The following is a 19,979-nucleotide window of genomic DNA, read 5'->3' as shown; positions in this document are numbered from 1 at the left end:
GAGATGCCCATATTCCATATCAGAGTGCCTGGTTTGATTCCTGGGTACTATGCTTCCAATACACACCCTGGGAGACAACAGGTGATGGTTCAAGTAGCGGGGTCCCTGCCACACATGTGGTACACTTGGATTGAGTTATAGCCTCCCAGCTTCAGCCTGGCCCAGCCCTGACTGTTGCAAATTAAAGCTATGAACAGGTGGATGAAACATCTCTATGTATGTCTGTCTCTCAACCCCTGCCCTGTGTGTGTGTACCTTTCAAATAAAATTTAAATAAGTAAATAAATAAATAAGTAAGGGTACAAGGAGACTTCACACCGGGCTTTGCACTGGCAAAGAAACCTCCTGTCGTTCTCCATTTTGTCACCACTGCCTACTAAAATGGGTTGGTCTTCTCACTTTTTGGTACCCTTATTTTTGGCTTCTGTACTATCTTCTCTTTGAAATGAAAGTTCTCAGAAACCTGCGTTTCTCTTTTAATCTTAGCCAATTTTTTTTAACTTTTATTTAATAAATATAAATTTCCAAGGTACAGCTTTTGGATTACAATGGCTTCCCCCCCATAACTTCCCTCCCACCCGCAACCATCCCATCTCCAGCTCCAACTCCCATCCCATTCACATCAAGATACATTTTCAATTATCTTTATATACAGAAGATCAATTTAGTATATATTAAGTAAAGATTTTAACAGTTTGCACCCACACAGAAACACAAAGTGTAAAGTACTGTTTGAGTACTAGTTATAGCATTAATTCACATTGTATAACATACTAAGGACAGAGATCCTACATGGGGAGTAAGTGCACAGTGACTCCTGTTGTTGACTTAACAAACTGACGTTCTTGTTTATGGCGTCAGTAATCACCGTAGGCTCTTGTCATGAGTTGCCAAGGCTATGGAAGCCTTTTAAGTTCGCCAACTCCGATCTTATTTTTAAGACAATCAAAGATAACTGTTCTATGCCCAAATCTGAAGAAATCCAGGCACAGTTGAGGGATTCAGTCATCCAAGCTTCACTTTGCAATTTCCTCGTTGAGCTGGCTTCAGGCAACTCATCCATCTCCTTTCATTCATTCCTTTCTGAGTGGAAATAATAGTAGCCATCCTCTGCACTGTTTATTTTGTTACTAAATGTTCATTAGGCATACATATGTATGACACGAAGTTGGAGCTAAAAAGACTAACCCAGATAGGTGGCTTTATAGTTTCATTATGCAAGATAAGCAAAGAATGTGCACACATGTACAGAGTAAAGTGTACGCAAACCATACATGTGTGTGCACTGAGGAACAAAGGCTGGAACCATATCCCTTTTGCCATTTTTCTGATAACATGTGTTTGCCTTGATTTGGGGTTATCTTGGGTCATGAACAAATAGAAATATATTTGAATTTCAAACATGTTGGATTTTATGCTCATGAATACCCAGATTCTGCCTCCTTTTCTCTTTGTACAAAGAGCTTTCACCGGCCTATACCCAGAGGCGTATTCACATAGCAGGAATACAGATGACTCACCCAGAAGAATACCAAGCAATCAAACTCTCAGCACCAAGAGAGTGACATGTGCTGGTGCTACCTAAGTGCATAATACCACAATGACAGTACTAATATTCGTTTTGGTGGAGGACAACACCAGGCTGTACTGGAATGGCTATTTCTGCTAAATATCTGTACTTTCTCTGGACAGAATAGGCATTTAGAGAAGGGGCAACGAGGTGGGTATAGAGTGGAAATTACCTTATGCTTATATGTGTATGGCAAAAAAGCCACAGCTTTTCCCACTAACACTGTGCCAATTTGTATTATTAAAAGACAGTCAGTTTGCAAGGTACATCGTAATATTTTTAAACAAGCAATAGTTGCAAGTTTTTATCTGAACTTTTAACGTTTCTCTTGTTTGGTTAATCTAGGCTTTCAGTCTTCCTGAAAGATGAAAGTCTGCCATTTTAGCCTCAATGCCTCATAATATGTATGTTAAACTCACCACTACCTCATTATTTATTAATGTCAAGTTATTACACTTCAGTGGAGGATGGAGGCTGAAGCCACAATGGTGACAGATGTTCCGACAGATCAGCTTATATAATGAGAAGTTGGGCCAAATCTGTCGAAAGGGGTGTTTTTTTAAAAAACACACTGACTTCAAAGAAATGAGTTGTGGCATCTGTAACATCTACGGAGCAGTGCCAGTGCAGGCAAGCAGGTCTGCAGACAAGCAGCTCAAGTCATGCGATTACTGGAGCTTGCAGCGCAGTGACTGGAACAACATCTGGGCTGCAGCAAGCTGGCCAGGACACTTTAAAAGAGCTCCTGTGGTGCCTCAAACTTTGATTTTACGGATCTGCAGGGAAAGAAACAGGCTGCATTCAAAAGCTCATGTGTTCTGGCTCTCACACTTTGTCCTCCGTCACTGTGGAGGGCCCCACTCGACTGCAGAGTCTGAAGATTTCTCTTGGATAGTCATTGCCTGTCTACTCTGCTAGCTCTGTGAGTTTGTGCTGGGATCTGGGCAACTGCTGCAAAGGATGTAAAATAAGAAATACCTTTCAGCAATCCATGAAAACTGCACTTATTCTTTCTCAGCAAGAAACTCTCCAGGGATGCATCTGTGAAAGAAATTGACACCTATCCATTGGATTTGGTTAGAATGCCAGCTGGAAACTAAGTAATGATGTGTGTGTGTGTGTGTGTGTGTGTAGTGTGGTGTTGTGAGGATAAGGAGATCACTTCCCACAACTGAAAATTAAGAATTTACATTCCAAGAATCCATTCTACATACAACAGTGTTGATAAATACTTGTTCCCTACCCCTTCCAACATTCATTTATTGAACAAATGCCGTGAAATTGCTATGTATGTGATATATAACAAGAGTATTAGACAAAGAGAACTAGGACTAAATACTGGCCTTGCAGCTCTCCAGTTCTGAGAGCCTCACTACCGAGATGCTTTGGAAAACACTTAAATAGGACTTTGGAATCCTGCAATCCAATAACGTAGTGAAGTGTGGTGGGATAGTAGAGTGATGAAGAACATGGAGCCAGAACCCTTAGGTACAAACCCTGACTTTGCCACTTACAGGCCATGTGAGCTGGGGCACAACATTTAAACTTTCTTTGTTAGTGTCCACATCTATTAAATAGGGGTGACAACAATTAGTCCCATTATGGAGACTTGTTGATAGGAGCTAATGTGTTAATGCTTTTAGAATCTAATTGGCACATAGAAAACATTATGCAAGTATTTGCCCATTTAAAACACACAAACTCTCTCTCTTCCTTCCTCCTTCTTTTTCCTTTCACCCTTTTTCTCTCCCTTCTTTCCTTCCCTCTCCCTGTTCTCTCCTTTTCTCCCTCCTTCTCTCCTCAAAACCCACAGTGGCACATGTGTGAGATCTCTTAGTTGAGTCCTCAGTCAACTGACCACCACAGATCAGATTAAGGCAGGGGTATAGGACACAGAATAGAATAAGCCCTCAAAAACCAGTTTCCTTCATTTTAAGCCACAGATGTGTAACTGTGTCTGAAAATGCCCATTCCTCATTTCTTGATTAGAAAAGAAATTAGCTGATAAAAATCCTCAGGTTATTTATTCAGGAAAATAAAGATTCACAGAAGTAATATAAGGAACAAATTCCAAAGAATTTAGAACAAAAGTATTGTATTCCACAATATCAATGACTATAGAGTTTTAATGCCTAAAAAAAACTAATTTGCCAACGGAGAAAAAGTCATTAAAAATGTTAATATAATCTCCATGCTATACTGAATTTGATTCAATCTCTAGAAGTGACTTTCAGGCTGGTAGAATATTTTAGGTTCACAGGTTTCGAGGACTTATAGAATCATCCCAATGTGGAAATCCACAAATGAGACACTTTGGGAAAAGCACAGTTTTATTCTCTTTTTACAAACTCAGAAACAGATCATTGCCTACAGAAGCCATAGTGATAATCTTTTTTATCCAACCCATTTTCACTTCAGAATGAAAGAAGGTGTTGGGGCCCAGCAGAGTTTTCTTGGTTTATGATGAGTCAGCTAAACAGACGAGGAGTCTGATCTCCCCTTTGATATCTCCCTTTTCTCCCTTATCTAAGCCAACTCTACTTTTTACTAGATTCTCATTACTTCAGTCTTTCATGGAATCTCAGTTCCTGTAACTGTTACAGCTGATGGTGGTTTATTACTTTGAACATCATTAATAAACCACTGCATCAGATCAGGCATACTCCCAGCATAAGTTGCTAACTTGTCCTTCAGCCTAGAAACCTTGGCATAATGCCCTCTTGTAAAGCCTGTATTATATCTAAAACCATGTGGCAGAGGGAGAGCTCAAATACAGACAATCCTGAGAAAATTTAGGCTGGGAAAAGGCACTACTCTCTGGGAACCAAGTAATAGAGAACCAAACTGAAAATGGCTCCACCAGCCAGCCCATACAATTCTGAACAACTTCACTTGCTTCAAGAACATGTGCCCCAGCCAGAGCCTTCAACACTTCTACTGCAGTGTCAGATACGTCCAGAATCCAATTTCAACTATGCCTTCTTCCCAAATACATACAACCTTAACACACTGGATATACTTAATGCTTATTACAAATCAATAATGATTTTGATGGAGTACGAAAGAAATTCTTCCAAAAATCATCCAATGACCACCTTTATTAAGAACCCGTCCTGAATCACAACTAGCCACTTTGTTTTTTTCCCTCCTTTTACTAAGTACTAAATAGCTAATAGGTTAGATAAAGAAGAACAGTAGAGGATGTTGACACTTACTAAACAACTATGATGCATCTGCCCTACACTGCATCTTCAAGGATCTTTCATTCATATTGTTAGTAGACTGCTAACAAGCTCCTAAGGATGGCCACCACATTTCAAATACTTCCGAAGATCTCTGCTCCATGTCTTTAATTGTTTACTTATATTTATTTATTTATTTGAAAGTAGAGTTACAGAGAGAGAGGGAGAGGCAGAGATCTTCCATCCACTGGTTCACCTCACAGGTGGCCTCAATGGGCAGTGCTGGGCCAGGTTGAAGCCAAGAGCCAGAAGCTTCTTTCACATCTCCCACATGGGTGCCGGGGACCAAGAATTTGGGCCATCTTCTGCTGTTTCCCCAGGCCATTATCAGGGAGCTAGATTGGAAGTGGAGCAGCCAGGGCTCAAACTGGTGCCTACACGGGGCACCACAATTGTAGGCAGTGGCTATGCCACAATGGCAGCCCCTTCAGTCCTTCATTTCAAAAGAAAAGTTACCCTTGCAGTTCCAGTTCCCAGACGGGCCTTAGGGACCCCAGTGCTTGTATTTCTCATTGTATCAATAACTCAGGAATAACTACATGTGCAGAATGAAGTTAAAATTCCCAAATCATAGAGCTATTTCTCTCACTGATGACTAAAAGTGTGCTGTCCAGCATGGCAGCCAAGAGGAACCTAGGGGGACCAAGCACTTGAAATATGTCAAATGTAACTACAGAACTACCTTCTGAATTTTACTCAATCTTAATATTGAAGTTTAAAAACAAAAAACACGTAAACTATTTTTGTGTTAAACCCGACTTTATCGTTTTGGAAGGGCTATATATATATATATATATATTGAATTGAGATATATTGTTAGAGTAAGATAGACACTGGAGTTTATAGACTCAGGATAAAAATGAAAGAATGTAAAATCTTTCATTACTGTTTATATTAATTACATGTTGAAATGATAACACTTAAGATACACTGGGTTAGACAAATTAAAGTTAATCTTACCTCCTTTTCAGTTAATGTAGCCATTAGAAATTTTAAAATTGTATATGTGGCTCATTTTATATTCCTTTTGGGTTGTAATGCTCTGGAAAGAGAATTATAAAAAGAACAGAGAGAGTATTTTCTACATTGAAATGCAGAGGGCAGGGGAAAACATTGTGGCCTAGTGGGTTAAGCTGCCGCCCGCAATATCAGGATCCCATATGGGTGCCAGTTCAAGTCCTGGCTGTTCAACTTCCACTCCAGCTCCCAGCTAATGTGCCTAAGAAAGCAGCAGAAGATTTTCTAAGAACTTGCGCCTCTGTACCCACGTGAGAGATATGAATGAAGCACCTGGCCCAGCCCTGGGCAGTTGTAGCCATTTGGGGAATGAACCAATGGATGGAAGCTTGTCTCTCCCTTTCTCTCCCTGTAACTGCCTTTCAAATAAATAATTTTTTTAAAAAAAACACAGAGGCAAAGAAAAGAGGAAAACGAGAAAAAGCTAATTTAGCCTAGCTAACTATATGAAAGGAAAATAATCTGACTGGAGACTAAGTCCTGGACTCATAGTTCCCAGGAGCATTAATTTTCCATTCCATGTTTCTAATCAAAACTGACCTTGAGAAACCTCCATTGGCAGCTTCCTGGTGATGACACTGCTCTGTGTGGTGTGATGCTGACTACTCATTGTGTGCACATGACACACACACACACACACACACACACACACCCATGGTCTAAGTGCTTAAATTAGTGTCATGCACGGCTTACAGCAATAGCGTTAAATGTCCCCCTGCATGGTATTTGTGTAGGGCTCAATGAGATGGAAGGATAGCAGGAAAAGTTTGTGTGAAAATGATCCTTTAAAGTGAGACTGTAGATCAAAGTTCAGCACTGCCAAATATACAACTTGAGAACAAACTCAAGAGCTGCTATTAATCATGGTTTCTGGGGATCTGATGACACAGATTAAACTGCTGTAAAGAATACTGCTGTGCATCATGTTCCTGCAACTGTCATCAGTGCTTCTGCCAAGTGTCCAAAGACCAGGGGCAGAGCTGCTCGGTTTTTATTGGAGGGGTCTGTCTCACCGAGCTTAGTCAAGAATCTGGGCAACTGGTTTAGGTCCATGACAACACCTCAAAGACATCTGCAAAGCCACTATTTTCTTAGAAACGAAAAGCCTTGGAGTAATTCAGAGACAAAGCAGAGGTGGGGCATGAGGAGGAAGCAACTGCAATCAGACATCACATTAACTTCATTTCCATTCAACTTTCAACCACAAAGGATTTTCCTGGTCAGGTGTGTGGTGGCACAGCAGTAAAGATGTCACTTAGGACACCTGCATCCCATATCAGAGTGCCTGCTGGGGTTCAGCTTCACTCCTAGTTTCAATTTATTGCTAATGTACACTCCGGGAGCCAGCAGGTGATGGCTCCCTGCCACACACATGGCAAGCTTGGATTGAGCTCCTGGCTCCTGGATTTAGCCCTAGGCCAGCCTCTGCTGTTGCAGAGAGTCAATATTCCCAATTTCTGGAATGAGTCTGATTCATAAATGATGCTCAAAATTTGTTAAAGAATGGAAGAATAAAAGCACACATAATTGTGCAATTTATTTTCTTTTTTTAAAAGATTTATTTTTATTTATTTGAAAGTCAGAGTTACAGAGAGAGAGAGAGAGAGAGAGAGAGGTCTTCCATGCGTTGGTTCATTCCCCCAATTGGCCGCAATGGCCGGAGCTGCGCCGATCCGAAGCCAGGAGCCAGGAGCTTCTTCCGGGTCTCCCATGCAAGTGCAGGGGCCCAAGGACTTGGGCCATCTTCCACTGCTATCCCAGGCCATAGCAGAGAGCTAGATAGGAGGTGGAACAGCCAGGACTCGAACCAGTGCTCATATGGGATGCCAGTGCTTCAGGCCAGGGCGTTAACCCACTGCACCACAGCGCCATCCCCCTGTGCAATTTATTTTCTAAAAGTTATGAGAGTTAAGTCTCTCTTAGTAGAATTAGTTCAGTGCTATGAATATACTAGCATTTTGTTTTAATTTTTATTATGGTAAAATATGTTTAGCATAAAAATTTATCATTTTAAACCATTTTAAGTATATTGTTCTGTGGAATTAACTACATTTACACTGATATGCATCCATCACCATAATCCATCTGCAAAATTTTTTCATCTTCCCAAATTGAATTCTATACCAATTAAATTCTTAGCTCCCTAATCTCCCCTCACCCAGCCCCTGGTAACCATCGTTCTACCTTTGCTTTTATGAATTTGACTACTTCAGTGGTTCAAATAAATTAAAACATAATGTTTGTCCTTTTGACTCTGGCTTATTTCATTAGGCATAATGTTTTCAAGATTCATCCATGTTGCAACGTTGCTAGAATTTCCTTCCTTTTTAAAGCTAAATAATATTCCAATGTATGTATGTGGCACATTTTGTTTATCCATCCATCGATGAACATTGGGGTTGCTTCCATTTTTTGGCTATTATTAATAATGCTGCTGTGAACATAGATGCACAAATACCTGTTCTAGTTCCTTCTTTCAATTCTTTGGTATATGCCAAGAAACAGAATTGTTAGGTCATATGCATTTCAATTTTTAACTTTCGTTGGAACAACCATATTGTTTTCCATAATGGCTGCAACTATGTATCATTCCCAACAGCAATGCACAAGTATCTCAGTTTCTCCACATCCTTACCAATAATTGTTATTTTCCATTTTTTGTTTATATTTTATAACAGCCATCGTAATGGCTGGGAAGTGATCTCTGATTGTGATCTTAGTTGACATTTACCACTCTCCTACCTGATCTCTGAGGACTCTACAGTTCTACCTTTTTGTTTTTGTGCCCCTGCCCTCTCAGAATCCTCAAGGTAAAACTGAGTAGACAGCAAGGATCCAAACGTATACAATTACTACAACCTCTCTTCTCCATGTACCAAGGTCACTAAACAGAAAATCAAAATGAGCAAACATTACAAGGGATCCATATGATGTTCATTCACTGTGAGTCAACTTTCCCCAAGGCAAGAGACTGCTGGGACTTTGTAACATTCCTTGATAGAAGCAGCTTCAAACATTGAACTTTACTGTTGCTGAGTGAGAGCTTCCATTTTGTTTGGAAAACACATGGTTCAATTAATTTTCCCATGAAATTATTGAAGCAAATAAAAAAAAAGAAATCTGTAAATCTCTGCAATTAATTTCACCAAATTCCTTTAAGAAAAACGTGCAAAGATTTTCCAAAAACCCTAAACAAGCAAGATTTCCTGTCCTGGTGTTAATTGAGAAATATCTTATTACAGTTCTGTAAACAGAGCCAAATTGGAAAAAAAAAATGAATTTTAAACAATGTTAGGGTTTCCAAAGAAAACCACAAAACAAACTCTGAGTTAAAGCGATAATGCTGCTGTACCCTGGCACAGAAGCAGGCATTTTGCAGTGACCATCTGGGGTATGTAACATCTTAATAAGGGTGAGGGCACCAACGCATAGAAAAGTCGGGAGGGAACACTTTTGTTCCTGCCAAAATGATATACTGCAGCACGAAGATTTTTTCCCAACAGAAAACCAGCATTTCAATTTATACAAGGCATTTTGGAGACACTAATAGTGTTGTTCACTGTGGTATACCCCAAATGTCTACAACAATGCAAAGCAAACAGTCAATGCTCAGTAAATATTTATTGGCGGAACAAACAACTATTTTCTATGGTAATAAAAAAGACCATGAAGCTTTGGAATCCTTTTATATTTCTTTAAGACACTGAAGGAATCATTTATTTTCCTAAGAACATTCCAGGTGCGTTGAAAGGGGGGATAATTTCTCACTTTAAAACTTGTACCTTGGGGCTGATGCTGTGGCGTAGTGGGTAAAGTCACTGCCTGCAGTGCCGGCATCCCTTATGGGCACTGGTTCAAGTCCCAGCTGATCCATTTCTGATCCAGCTTTCTGCAATGGCCTGGGAAAGCAGTAGAAGATGGCCCAAGTCCTTGGGTCCCCGAACCCGTGTAGGAGATCCGCAAGGAGCTCCTGGATCCTGCCTTCGGATTGGCACAGCTCCAGCCGTTGCAGCCACCTGGGGAGTGAACCAGCGGATGGAAGACCTCTCGCTCGCTCTCTCTGCATTTCTTCCTCTCTGTGTACTCTTTCAAGTAAATAAATAAATCTTTAAGGAAAAAAAGAAACGTGTACCCCTGCATTTTAAAAATGTATTTCTCTGGCTACCACAATTACCAAGAATCTGAAACTTCCACTTTGACTATGGTCTTGTTTAAAAAAGAATCTTGATGAAGAATGGGATAGGAGAGGGAGTGGGAGATGGGATGGTTTGCGGATGGGAGGGAGGTTATGAGGGGGTGGGGAAGCCACTTTAATCAAAAATCCAAAAGTTGTACTTTGGAAATTTATATTTATTAAATAAAAGTTGAAAAAAAGGGCCGGCGCCATGGCTCACTAGGCTAATCCTCTGCCTTGCGGCGCCAGCACACGGGGTTCTAGTCCCGGTCGGGGAGCCGGATTCTGTCCCGGTTGCCCCTCTTCCAGGCCAGCTCTCTGCTGTGGCCCAGGAGTGCAGTGGAGGATGGCCCAAGTGCTTGGGCCCTGCACCCCATGGGAGACCAGGAGAAGCACCTGGCTCCTGCCTTCGGATCAGCGCGGTACGCCGGCCGCAGCGCGCCAGCCGCGGCGGCCATTGGAGGGTGAACCAACGGCAAAGGAAGACCTTTCTCTCTGTCTCTCTCTCTCTCTCACTGTCCACTCTGTCAAAAAAAAAAAAAAAGTTGAAAAAAAGAACAATTAATAGAAAAATATAAAAAGACAATCCAATTAAAATATGAGCAAAGGACTAGAATAGACATTTCTACAAAGAAGATACATAAATTGCCAATAAAGCATGGAAAAGACATTAAAAATCATCATTCTTCAGGAAAATGTGCATTAAAGTATAATGAGATATCATTACATACCCACCAGGCTGGATATAATAAAAAAGACAGGTAATAGCTGGTGTTGAGGATGAATCCTCACACTTTGCTGATAAGCAGGTGAAATGGTGTCAATGTGTTGGAAAACAATCTGGCAGTCCCTCAAAAGGACTCTTTAAGTTCACTCCCAGGTACATACTGAAAAGAAGCAAAACCATTGTACCCACACAATAACTTATGCATCATTCTTCATAACAGCTAAAATGTCCAAATAACCCAGTTTCGTCAATTCCTAAGCCCGGAAAATACACAACAGAGAAAGAAAACTATAGATCTATCTCCTTGATGAACGTATTTGCAAAAATACTCAACAAAATCCTGGCCAACCAAATCCAACTACATATCAGAAAGATCATTCACCTGGACCAAGTGAGATTTATCCCTGGCATGCAGGAATGGTTCAATATCTGAAAATCAATCAATGTGATACATCACATTAACAAATTAAGAAGCAAAAACCATATGATTATCTTATAATAGATGCAGAGAAAGCATCTGACAAAATACAACACCCTTTCATGATGAAAACTCTAAGCAAATTGGGTATAGAAGGAACATTCCTCAACATAATTAGGGCAATTTATGACAAACCCATGGCCGGCATTACATAGAATGGGGAAAAGTTGGAGGCATTTCCATTGAAAACTGGCACAAGACAGGGTTGCCCACTCTCACCATTGCTATTAAATATATTCCTAGAAGTTTTAGCTAGAGCCATCAGGCAAGAAAAAGAAATTAAAGGGATACAAATGGGAAAGGAGGAAGTCAAACTATCCCTATTTTCAGCTGACAATGATTCTATATATAGGGGATCCAAAAGATTTCTCTAAGAGACTATTGGAACTCATAGAAGAGTTTGGTAAAGTAGCAGGATACAAAGTCAACGCACAGAAATCAACAGCCTCTGTATACACAGACAATGCCATGGCTAAGGAAGAACTTCTAAGAATAATCCCATTCACAATAGCCACAAAAACAATCAAGTACCTTAGAATAAGTTTAACCAAGGATGTCAAAGATCTCTATGACAAAAACTATAAAACATTAAAGAAAGAAATAGAAGAAGACACAAAAAAATGGAAAAATCTGCCATGTTCACGGATTGGAAGAATTAATATCATCAAAATGTCCCTTCTTCCGAAAGCAATACACAGATTCAATGCCATACCAATCAAAATAACATAGACATTTTTCACAGATCTAGAGAAAATGATGCTGAAATTCATATGGAGAAACAGGAGATCTCGAATAACTAAAGCAATTCTATACAATAAAAATAAAGCCAGAGGCATCATAATTCCAGACTTCAAGATATACTACAAGGCAGCTGTAATCAAAACAGCTTGGTACTGGTACAAAAAACAGATGGAGAGACCAATGGAACAGAATAGAAACACCAGAAATCAATCCAAACATCTATAACCAACTCATATTCGACAAAGGAGCTAAGACCAACCTCTGGAACCGGGTCAGCCTCTTCAACAAATGGTGCTGGGAAAACTGGATGTTCACATGTTGAAGTATGAAACAAGACACCTGTCTTATACTATATACAAAAATCCACTCAACATGGATCAAAGAACTAGATATACGCTGCAACACCATGAAATTAATTGAGAGCAAAGGGGAAACCCTTCAAGACATTGGAACAGGCAAAGAATTCCTGGAAAAGACCCCAGAGGCATGGGTAGTCAAAGCCAAAATAAACAATTGGGATTACTTCAAGTTGAGAAGTTTCTTTACAGCAAAAGAAACAGTCAGGAAAGTGAAGAGGCAACCAACAAAATGGGAGAAACTATTTGCAAACTACACAAAACTGATAAAGGATTAACAACTAGAATCTATAAAATAATCAAGAAACTCCACAGCAACAAAACAAACAACCCAATAAAAAGATGGGTCAAGGACCTTAACAGACATTTTTCGAAAGAGGAAATCCAAATGGCCAGCAGACACATGAAAAAAATGCTCAGGATCCCTAGCCATCAGGGAAATGCAAATCAAAACCACAATGAGGTTTCACCTCACCCCAGTTAGAATGGCCATCATACAGAAATCAACAAACAACAAATGCTGGAGAGGATGTGGGGAAAAGGGCACCCTAGCCCACTGTTGGTGGGAATGCAAACTGGTAAAGCCACTGTGGAAAACGGTATGGAGATACCTCAAAAGCCTGAATATAGACCTGCAATATGACCCAGCCATTTCACTATTGGGAGTTTACCCAAAGGAAATGAAATCAGTAAACAAAAGAACTATCTGTACCTCCATGTTTGTTGCAGCTCCATTCACAATAGCTAAGACATGGAAGCAACCTAAATGTCTATCAACTGAAGACTGGTGGATAAATAAATTGTGGGACATGTACAATATGGAATACTACACGGCAGTAAAAAAAAATGAAATCTGGTCCTTTGCAACAAAATGGAGCAAGCTGGAAAACCTCATACTCAGTGAAATAACCCAGTCCCAAAGAGACAAACACTTTATGTTCTCCCTGATTCAGGAGAATTAACAGCAGCTAAAATGGAAGGTATAGAAGCGAAACAGTCATCTTCAGAACTAATGTCCTCAAGAACCCTTGACCTGATTGTTGAGAGACAGTTAACTATTGTTACTTTTTACTGTATATATCCCTTTGATTTGGTGTTCTCTTTTTTTTTCTTTTTTCTTTTTCCTCTGTTTTCTTTCTCTCTCTCTCTCTCATCTACCTCCCACTGTAGGCTGAACTCTCCATGTAACAGAGTTAATTATATGTATTTTAAAGCAAATGGAAAAAGATACCAGCTTAAAAAAAGGAGGGAATAAGAGATGAAGGAGGTAGTCTAAAACTGTAAAAAAAAAAAAAAGTATAGTTATGCATACGAGCATATAGACTCACCTCTAAGGGTACAGCTTAAGAACTAATCATGGGGCTCCAAACCCATAAGAATTGGTGGTATAAACACCATCTTCAATGTTAGAATGATCAACTTAAATGTTAAAGGCAACAGATAGACCAGCCTAAGTTTAAAAGGGACGACATAAATAACATCAAATACCCAGTAAAAATAATATAATTAAAAAAGGAAGGAGGGGCCAACATGGGAAGCAGTCCGCACAGTCGACTCCTAGAATGACTTTCGCAGTAAATAACACTCTGACCTCAGAATCAACCCTAAGGCCTCCTGGTTGGGCTGAAAGGACTGCAAGAGCATCTCAGGCATGGAAAGACAAGACTCTGCAGAAAAAAAAAAAACAACCCTACACGGAGGATCTCTGCAAGACCTCAGAGGTCATTAAAGAAGGAGACGCTCTTCTCTGAAGGGAGAGGAGAACATCCTCTTTGCTCATGGCTGTGTCCAAATAACGACGGAGTCTATGATCACAAAAGGCCTCCATAGCTAGCCCTGGCAGCTCACGACAAGAGCCTCGGGTAATCACTGACATCGTAATAAAATGAGTATTAATTGTTAAAGGAACAACAGTAGTCAATGCGCACTTGCTCCCCAGGTGGGACCTCTGTCCCTATTGAATCGCAATATGAGAATTGACTGTAAATTCTCTCCCCAAACTGTTCTTTATATATTCTGTGTGGGTGTGGGGGTAAATTGTTGAACTCTATGATTAGCATAGAGATGGTCCTCTATATAAAAAAGTCACACTAAAAATGATCCATAATGAAGAAGGAGATGGGAGAGGGAATGGGAACGTGGGAAGGCAGTGGGGAGCGGCGGGGGACATGAGGGAAAGAGCCACTGTATTCCTAAAGCTATATCTAATTAAAAATGCATTCATTAAATTAAAAAAGATTTATTTATTTATTTATTTGAAAGAGATAGAGAGAGGCAGAGAAAAAGGTCTTCCATCCACTGGTTCACTCCCCAGATAGCCACAATGGCCAGAGCTGCGCCATTCCAAAGGCAGGAGCCAGGAGCTTCTTCCAGGTCTCCCATATGAGTGCAGGGTCCTAAGAACTTGGGCCATCTTCTACTGCTTTCCCAGGCCATAGTGGAGAGCTGGATCAGAAGTGGAGCAGCTGGGACTAGAACCAGCACCCATATGGGATGCCGGCACTGCAGGCAGCAGCTTTACTGGCTAAGCCACAGCACCAGCCCGAATTTTATTTAAATAAAGCTATTATTTAAAAAAAAACTTCTGGGCCTTATTAAATAACTCCAGTAACATGATTTCTATGATTGAAAACATGGATATAGGATGTATATGTTGATCCAGCCTTGGATAAACTCAGTAAGTTGCAGAGTAATAAATTTCTCCATATTATTGTATCTGAGTCTCAGCAGGCATAAAACCTTTGAAAAGACAAGTTCAAGTGTTTACTGAAGGATTTAAATGTACTGTGAATGGGCTTAGAATGATCTCTATGTTACTAGACTGTCATAGTTATTCCAAAATGAAGTACTTTCATGCTATGCAATTAAGAGTACCATGAAATAGAATTTTATTAATATCCTTTTCTGTTCATTGTAAAGGCATTATTAAGTACAGCTTCCTTCAAATATAATTATTAAAATGCTAAAATATATCCAACATATTACAACCGAGTAAAGCATAGTTCCATTTAAAAGATAAATTATAAGCAATTCAATAAATTTAAAATCATTCTAATAGTGTTCTTTCATATCCAAAAGTAGATATATATTCTGAAAGTGGTAATTGTTTTATAAAACTACTTCCTTAGTATTAAGCTAGATATTTACTCAAACCAAAACAAATACTGAAGATTCTCATGCCAGCCACTTCTTTCACACATAAGAAAACTGATACCTAAAGTGGTTAAGTTTTTGCAAAAAAATCATTAAGAAATCCATAGTTGGAAACCCAGTTCCCTAGTTCCCAAGATTAGGACACTTTCACGGTACCAAAATCCCAAAAACTACCTGAAAATCTGTGAGCACGTAGAGGGATATTAAGTTTATACATCTATTGAATGTTTCTATATTTGGATATGCATTATTTGCTCATTTCTATCTCTGACGTTAATTTTCAAGCGTTGAGATTCTAGCATGCTGTAATCATGTGTATCTATACAACCATACACAGTTAACTCACTCTCAACTTATTTGAGCACATTTTTTAAAAGGATCACCAATGAGATTAAAATACAACTAGTAATAATTTAAAAACTGTTAAATACCCAATGCAAAGCTTGGGAAAACCTTCATCTACATGACCCAATGAGTTCTTCATGAGGAAACCCCACATCGTGTACACTTTGAAATCAGGGTTCTTTATAAACCTAAGCACAGAGAGCCTCCTTGTAGCATTCACCAACTATACCTCAGCTCCTGAAGGAAGCTCGTGAAATGATTGTTTTTACTGGCTCTGTGTCAGAGTTCCACGGCAATCTGCAGAGGTTAGTTAAGGATCTCTCTTCTTGTACTTTCTCGTCTCCATGGAAATCTTTCCAGAACTGCCCTGCCACAATTATTTATTTCCTTCTTAATCAAACCTCCTGCTCTCTGGAAAGTTTCTGTTTATCTATTTTTCAATAAGGTGTCAGTTACTAATAGGTTTGAGTGGAGTTGGGTAATAGTGAGTTCTTTGCATTTTAAAAGCGATGGTTCCTTTTGCTCAAAATTTCTCTAATTAACATGGAGAATGAGTGTGGTCCTTCTCTATATAGGCTACACTGTGCCCCAACCTCCTCCCAGGGCCACCAAGGACTCCTGACCTCCTACATTCCAGCAATCAGGGGTCAGCAACTGGGTGCCCCACTTGTGAAAAGCTGTTGACCTCTGGGAGGAAGCTAGTTTGGAAGCAAGTGTTAATTTTCAGAATGTGACTGGTCTTGATAGCAGCACCCTCACCCCATCTCGATGTCCCTTGGAATGTTTTCTGGTCAAGGGGCCTAGAAGTAATCTGTCATCACTGGTCAGTGGTGCAACAGCTCATTCTTGTATCTATCTTTGTGTTTCTCCCCTGGACGTGAAGCAAAACACGCCCCGCCATCCTCCTCCTTTCACATTCAAGTTCTCATGTGTTCAACATTTGTCAGGGCCTTCACCTTCAGTGACATGGTCAACACACCAAGAAATTATATCCAACATGTGGAAAGTGAACAGCAGGCCCATTTCTTCCTGCCTCATGATTTAGAATTCATTTATATTTGGTGTATGTGTTCTGTGCTTATTCCTGGAACAATAGCTACAGACACTTAAAATAATTACCCTCCAAAATCCACAAAATGGCTTAATAACACACTTTAATATAGTTTCTTAAGCATTTTTAATAAAATACAGACATATAATTATCAATGTACGTATGCCATTTAATATAATGATAAAAAGCTAGTCTTTGAATGACATGGTGATTGATATTTACAGTAAAACCCAATGGAAACAGCATTTATACAATACTGCTGAATTTTATCCCCCCAAAAATTTGTAAGAAATTCCACTCACATTGTGATGTTATCTCAAGTTACCAACAACAAAAAGGAAGATATTCTCCTAATTAGTACATACAAGTATATAGATATTCTTTCCATGTTTCCACAAGCTGAAAAGGCCTCTTTTTTCCTTAAATTTTATCAAGCATCAAGACTGGGACAAACTCATTCTCAAAACCTTTTCCCAAATCTTTGTCAAGCTATTAGTATCACATACAAATGTCTTAAATGGATCTACCTATTGCAGATATTTTATGTCCCTTCATGCTATTATTAAATTTAAAAATGGATACTAGTTTGATGAACCAATGCGGAACCCATAAGGCAATTTATCAGTTTCTCTAGAGTCACATCCTGTGCAAATTCTGTTCAAACAGTATATTCCCCTAAATATATCACACTCACACTATTTTAAAGTAAAGAAGGAAATCAGGAGCTAAATCATTTAAACTAAGGATTCGTTAGAACAATCCTGTTTAGCATTTTAAGGAAAGCACAGTCTTTTCACTTGTTGAGTATATGAAAGATACTGAGGTGAGGGGAAACACATCATTTTGATTTCTCGATAGAAGGGGAATGCACCTCATCACCCCCTCTTACCCTTTTCTGTTTAACTTGCAATGTGCTATCAAAGCTACTTGTTTTGAACTCTTAAGCCACTGATACATTACTTTAGGGATTTAGAAAAAGTAACGTTTTCATTTCTGCAGTTCTCAGGTTAGGTTAATAGTTTTATAGCGCCTCTATCATAATTAGTATCTTCCTCTTTAGTCCTCCAAGAGGGCCTTTATTGTAATGGGCTTTGGCCTTCGTACTACAACCCCAAAAAGACAGATTGCTGAAGATAACCCCCTTAAATTCCTTACTGGGTTATTTAACACCATAAAGGCCCTGAACCTATCTGGGGAAAGACTCAGTCAGGGAACAAGGTTCAGGAGGGAGATCTCAATCTGCAAGAGTTAGGAGACATAAGTAGCATAAATGCTTTTTCCTTACATATAGAGTGTAGATCAGGAAGCTCAAAGCTAGCTGAAGAAGTACCCTAAATTAAAAAACAAACTATACATAAATCAAGGGATGGTTAACAGTATTATTCCTCTAGATTTAAAAAGAGATATTTCTCTTTGGAATCATAGAATTTGAGGTGGATTTATTTTCTTATTGCCATATCATTCATATCACATTTTCCTTCCCTGGTGAAAACCAGATTTAAAAAATGTTTATAGAACATTTTTAATGGTCTATTTGATAAAGTAAATAAACTGGCAAAAAAATTCAAAACACTGGAAATTCATTCTCTGCGGATGAGTAAGTACCACTTATATGCTCAATGGAAAGTGAAAAAATTCACAAGCCTCTCCTCCACCTTCCTTAAGAAAATAGCAATTATTATGGGTTATGAGTTTTTATAGACCCAAGGTCATATAATATCTGTGGTAAATAAAAACAAGCAGGAATGCAAAAGCTAATCCTTCATGATTACAAATGCCTCAGAACTAAGACTAAGACTCCAACTGGATTTTGTACTTTTGGTTTTCACACTGTGTCCAAGAATAACATAAATCACAAAATTCGATATGCTGGTTACTGCTGGTTATCAACACTCAAGTATGGAACTGTTTAGAACATTTTTCTGACAAATTAAGTTATAAGTCTTCATCTGGTTAGTATCATTGCCAAGTTTTGAAATGAGTCAGAGAATGATGGTTAAAAATACTGCATGAATGCCAATACACTGTGCCCCCGGATGAATGAGGATGAACAAGGAGAAATAATAGAGGCTGCGATACTCCACATGCCATGTATATACAGTCTACATACATACCAAAGATAATTACAATCTCACCATGAGAAAGTAAAAAATCTCAGTGAGCCTTCATTTTCTATTATATGTACATTTTACAAGCTACAGATAGCTTTCTTTCCACCTTGCTTTAAAAAAAGAAGGAAGAAAATACATTAGACAGATTCAAATGTATTTTAACTTAGAGGTTGCATCAGACCATATGTGCAGACACTTGAGATGATGACAGAGTTAAGCTTCCTAGGGTCCTGGAGTCAAAGAAACTCTGCTGACCCCCACTGCTAAGCAGGTGCACTCCTTCCACAGGGGGCAACATCTGCCGATCAGTCATGGTCCCACTCGGTGAGGATCCCAAGAAACTTCCTTGGGAAGAAACAATTTTCTCAGGGCTGGCAGCCAGTTTAGGGGATGTGGAGAAGTTATATCCATACAAAGCACAGGGACTGTGCAACCTGAAAGTGTTATAGGAGCCCTGATGGGTCTGGTTAGTAGCAAAGGCGTTGGTGGAGGGTGAAGGCATGATATACTGGAGCTGAGGTGACATCCCCGAAATCTGCATGGACAAGCTGGTCTGTGGGCAGCTGAAGGTGTCGCCATCAGTGCCACCCATGGACATGTTCACGGAGGTGCTGCTGCTCACGCCCACATAGGAAGGAGTCCTTGGTGGGGCGAAGGTCTCGCCGGACTGGTTTGTGAGCCTGTTGTAGGTCTCCGCCAAGGATGTGCTGTATCGGTTGAGGGCAAGGCCTGAGCGGGCGCAGGTGGAATAGTCAGCCGGAGCCAGACTACACAGTTGGCTGGTGTTAGGCCCCAGATGAAAGGCAGGAGAGGAGCAAGAGGAGCCAGACAAAAGGTGAGGGTGGGTGGCAGGGACAGCATTCCCAGAACTCTGGAGTAAGGTGGAAGAGCTTGCATTGCCTAGAAAAGAAGTTGAAATATAAAGAACGACTCCACAGCCATCTTTTCCTTTTAATGCTGAAAATATGATAAGACACAGCTTGTTACAAGGTGGGGGTGGGGAGAGGGCTACAA

At 39.8% G+C, this 19,979-nt stretch overlaps 1 protein-coding gene across 1 annotated transcript in view; it reads right to left on the bottom strand.

Annotated features, from left to right (window-relative positions):
- Positions 1 to 16,940: 16,940 nt before the first annotated feature.
- Positions 16,941 to 19,979, bottom strand: part of TBX18 (T-box transcription factor 18) — a 30,637-nt gene continuing 27,598 nt past the window's right edge. Inside the window, exon 8 of the mRNA XM_008263171.4 lies at positions 16,941 to 19,865. Coding sequence (XP_008261393.4) covers positions 19,141 to 19,865 — 725 coding nt within the window. The 3' untranslated portion in view covers positions 16,941 to 19,140. The remainder of the gene's footprint in view (positions 19,866 to 19,979) is intronic.

The sequence above is a fragment of the Oryctolagus cuniculus genome, chromosome 5 (genome assembly GCF_964237555.1).
Source record: "Oryctolagus cuniculus chromosome 5, mOryCun1.1, whole genome shotgun sequence".
Taxonomy (NCBI): Eukaryota; Metazoa; Chordata; class Mammalia; order Lagomorpha; family Leporidae; genus Oryctolagus; species Oryctolagus cuniculus.
The sequence above is the reverse complement of the archived record's forward strand: the minus strand, read 5'-3'. Positions and strand labels throughout refer to the sequence as shown.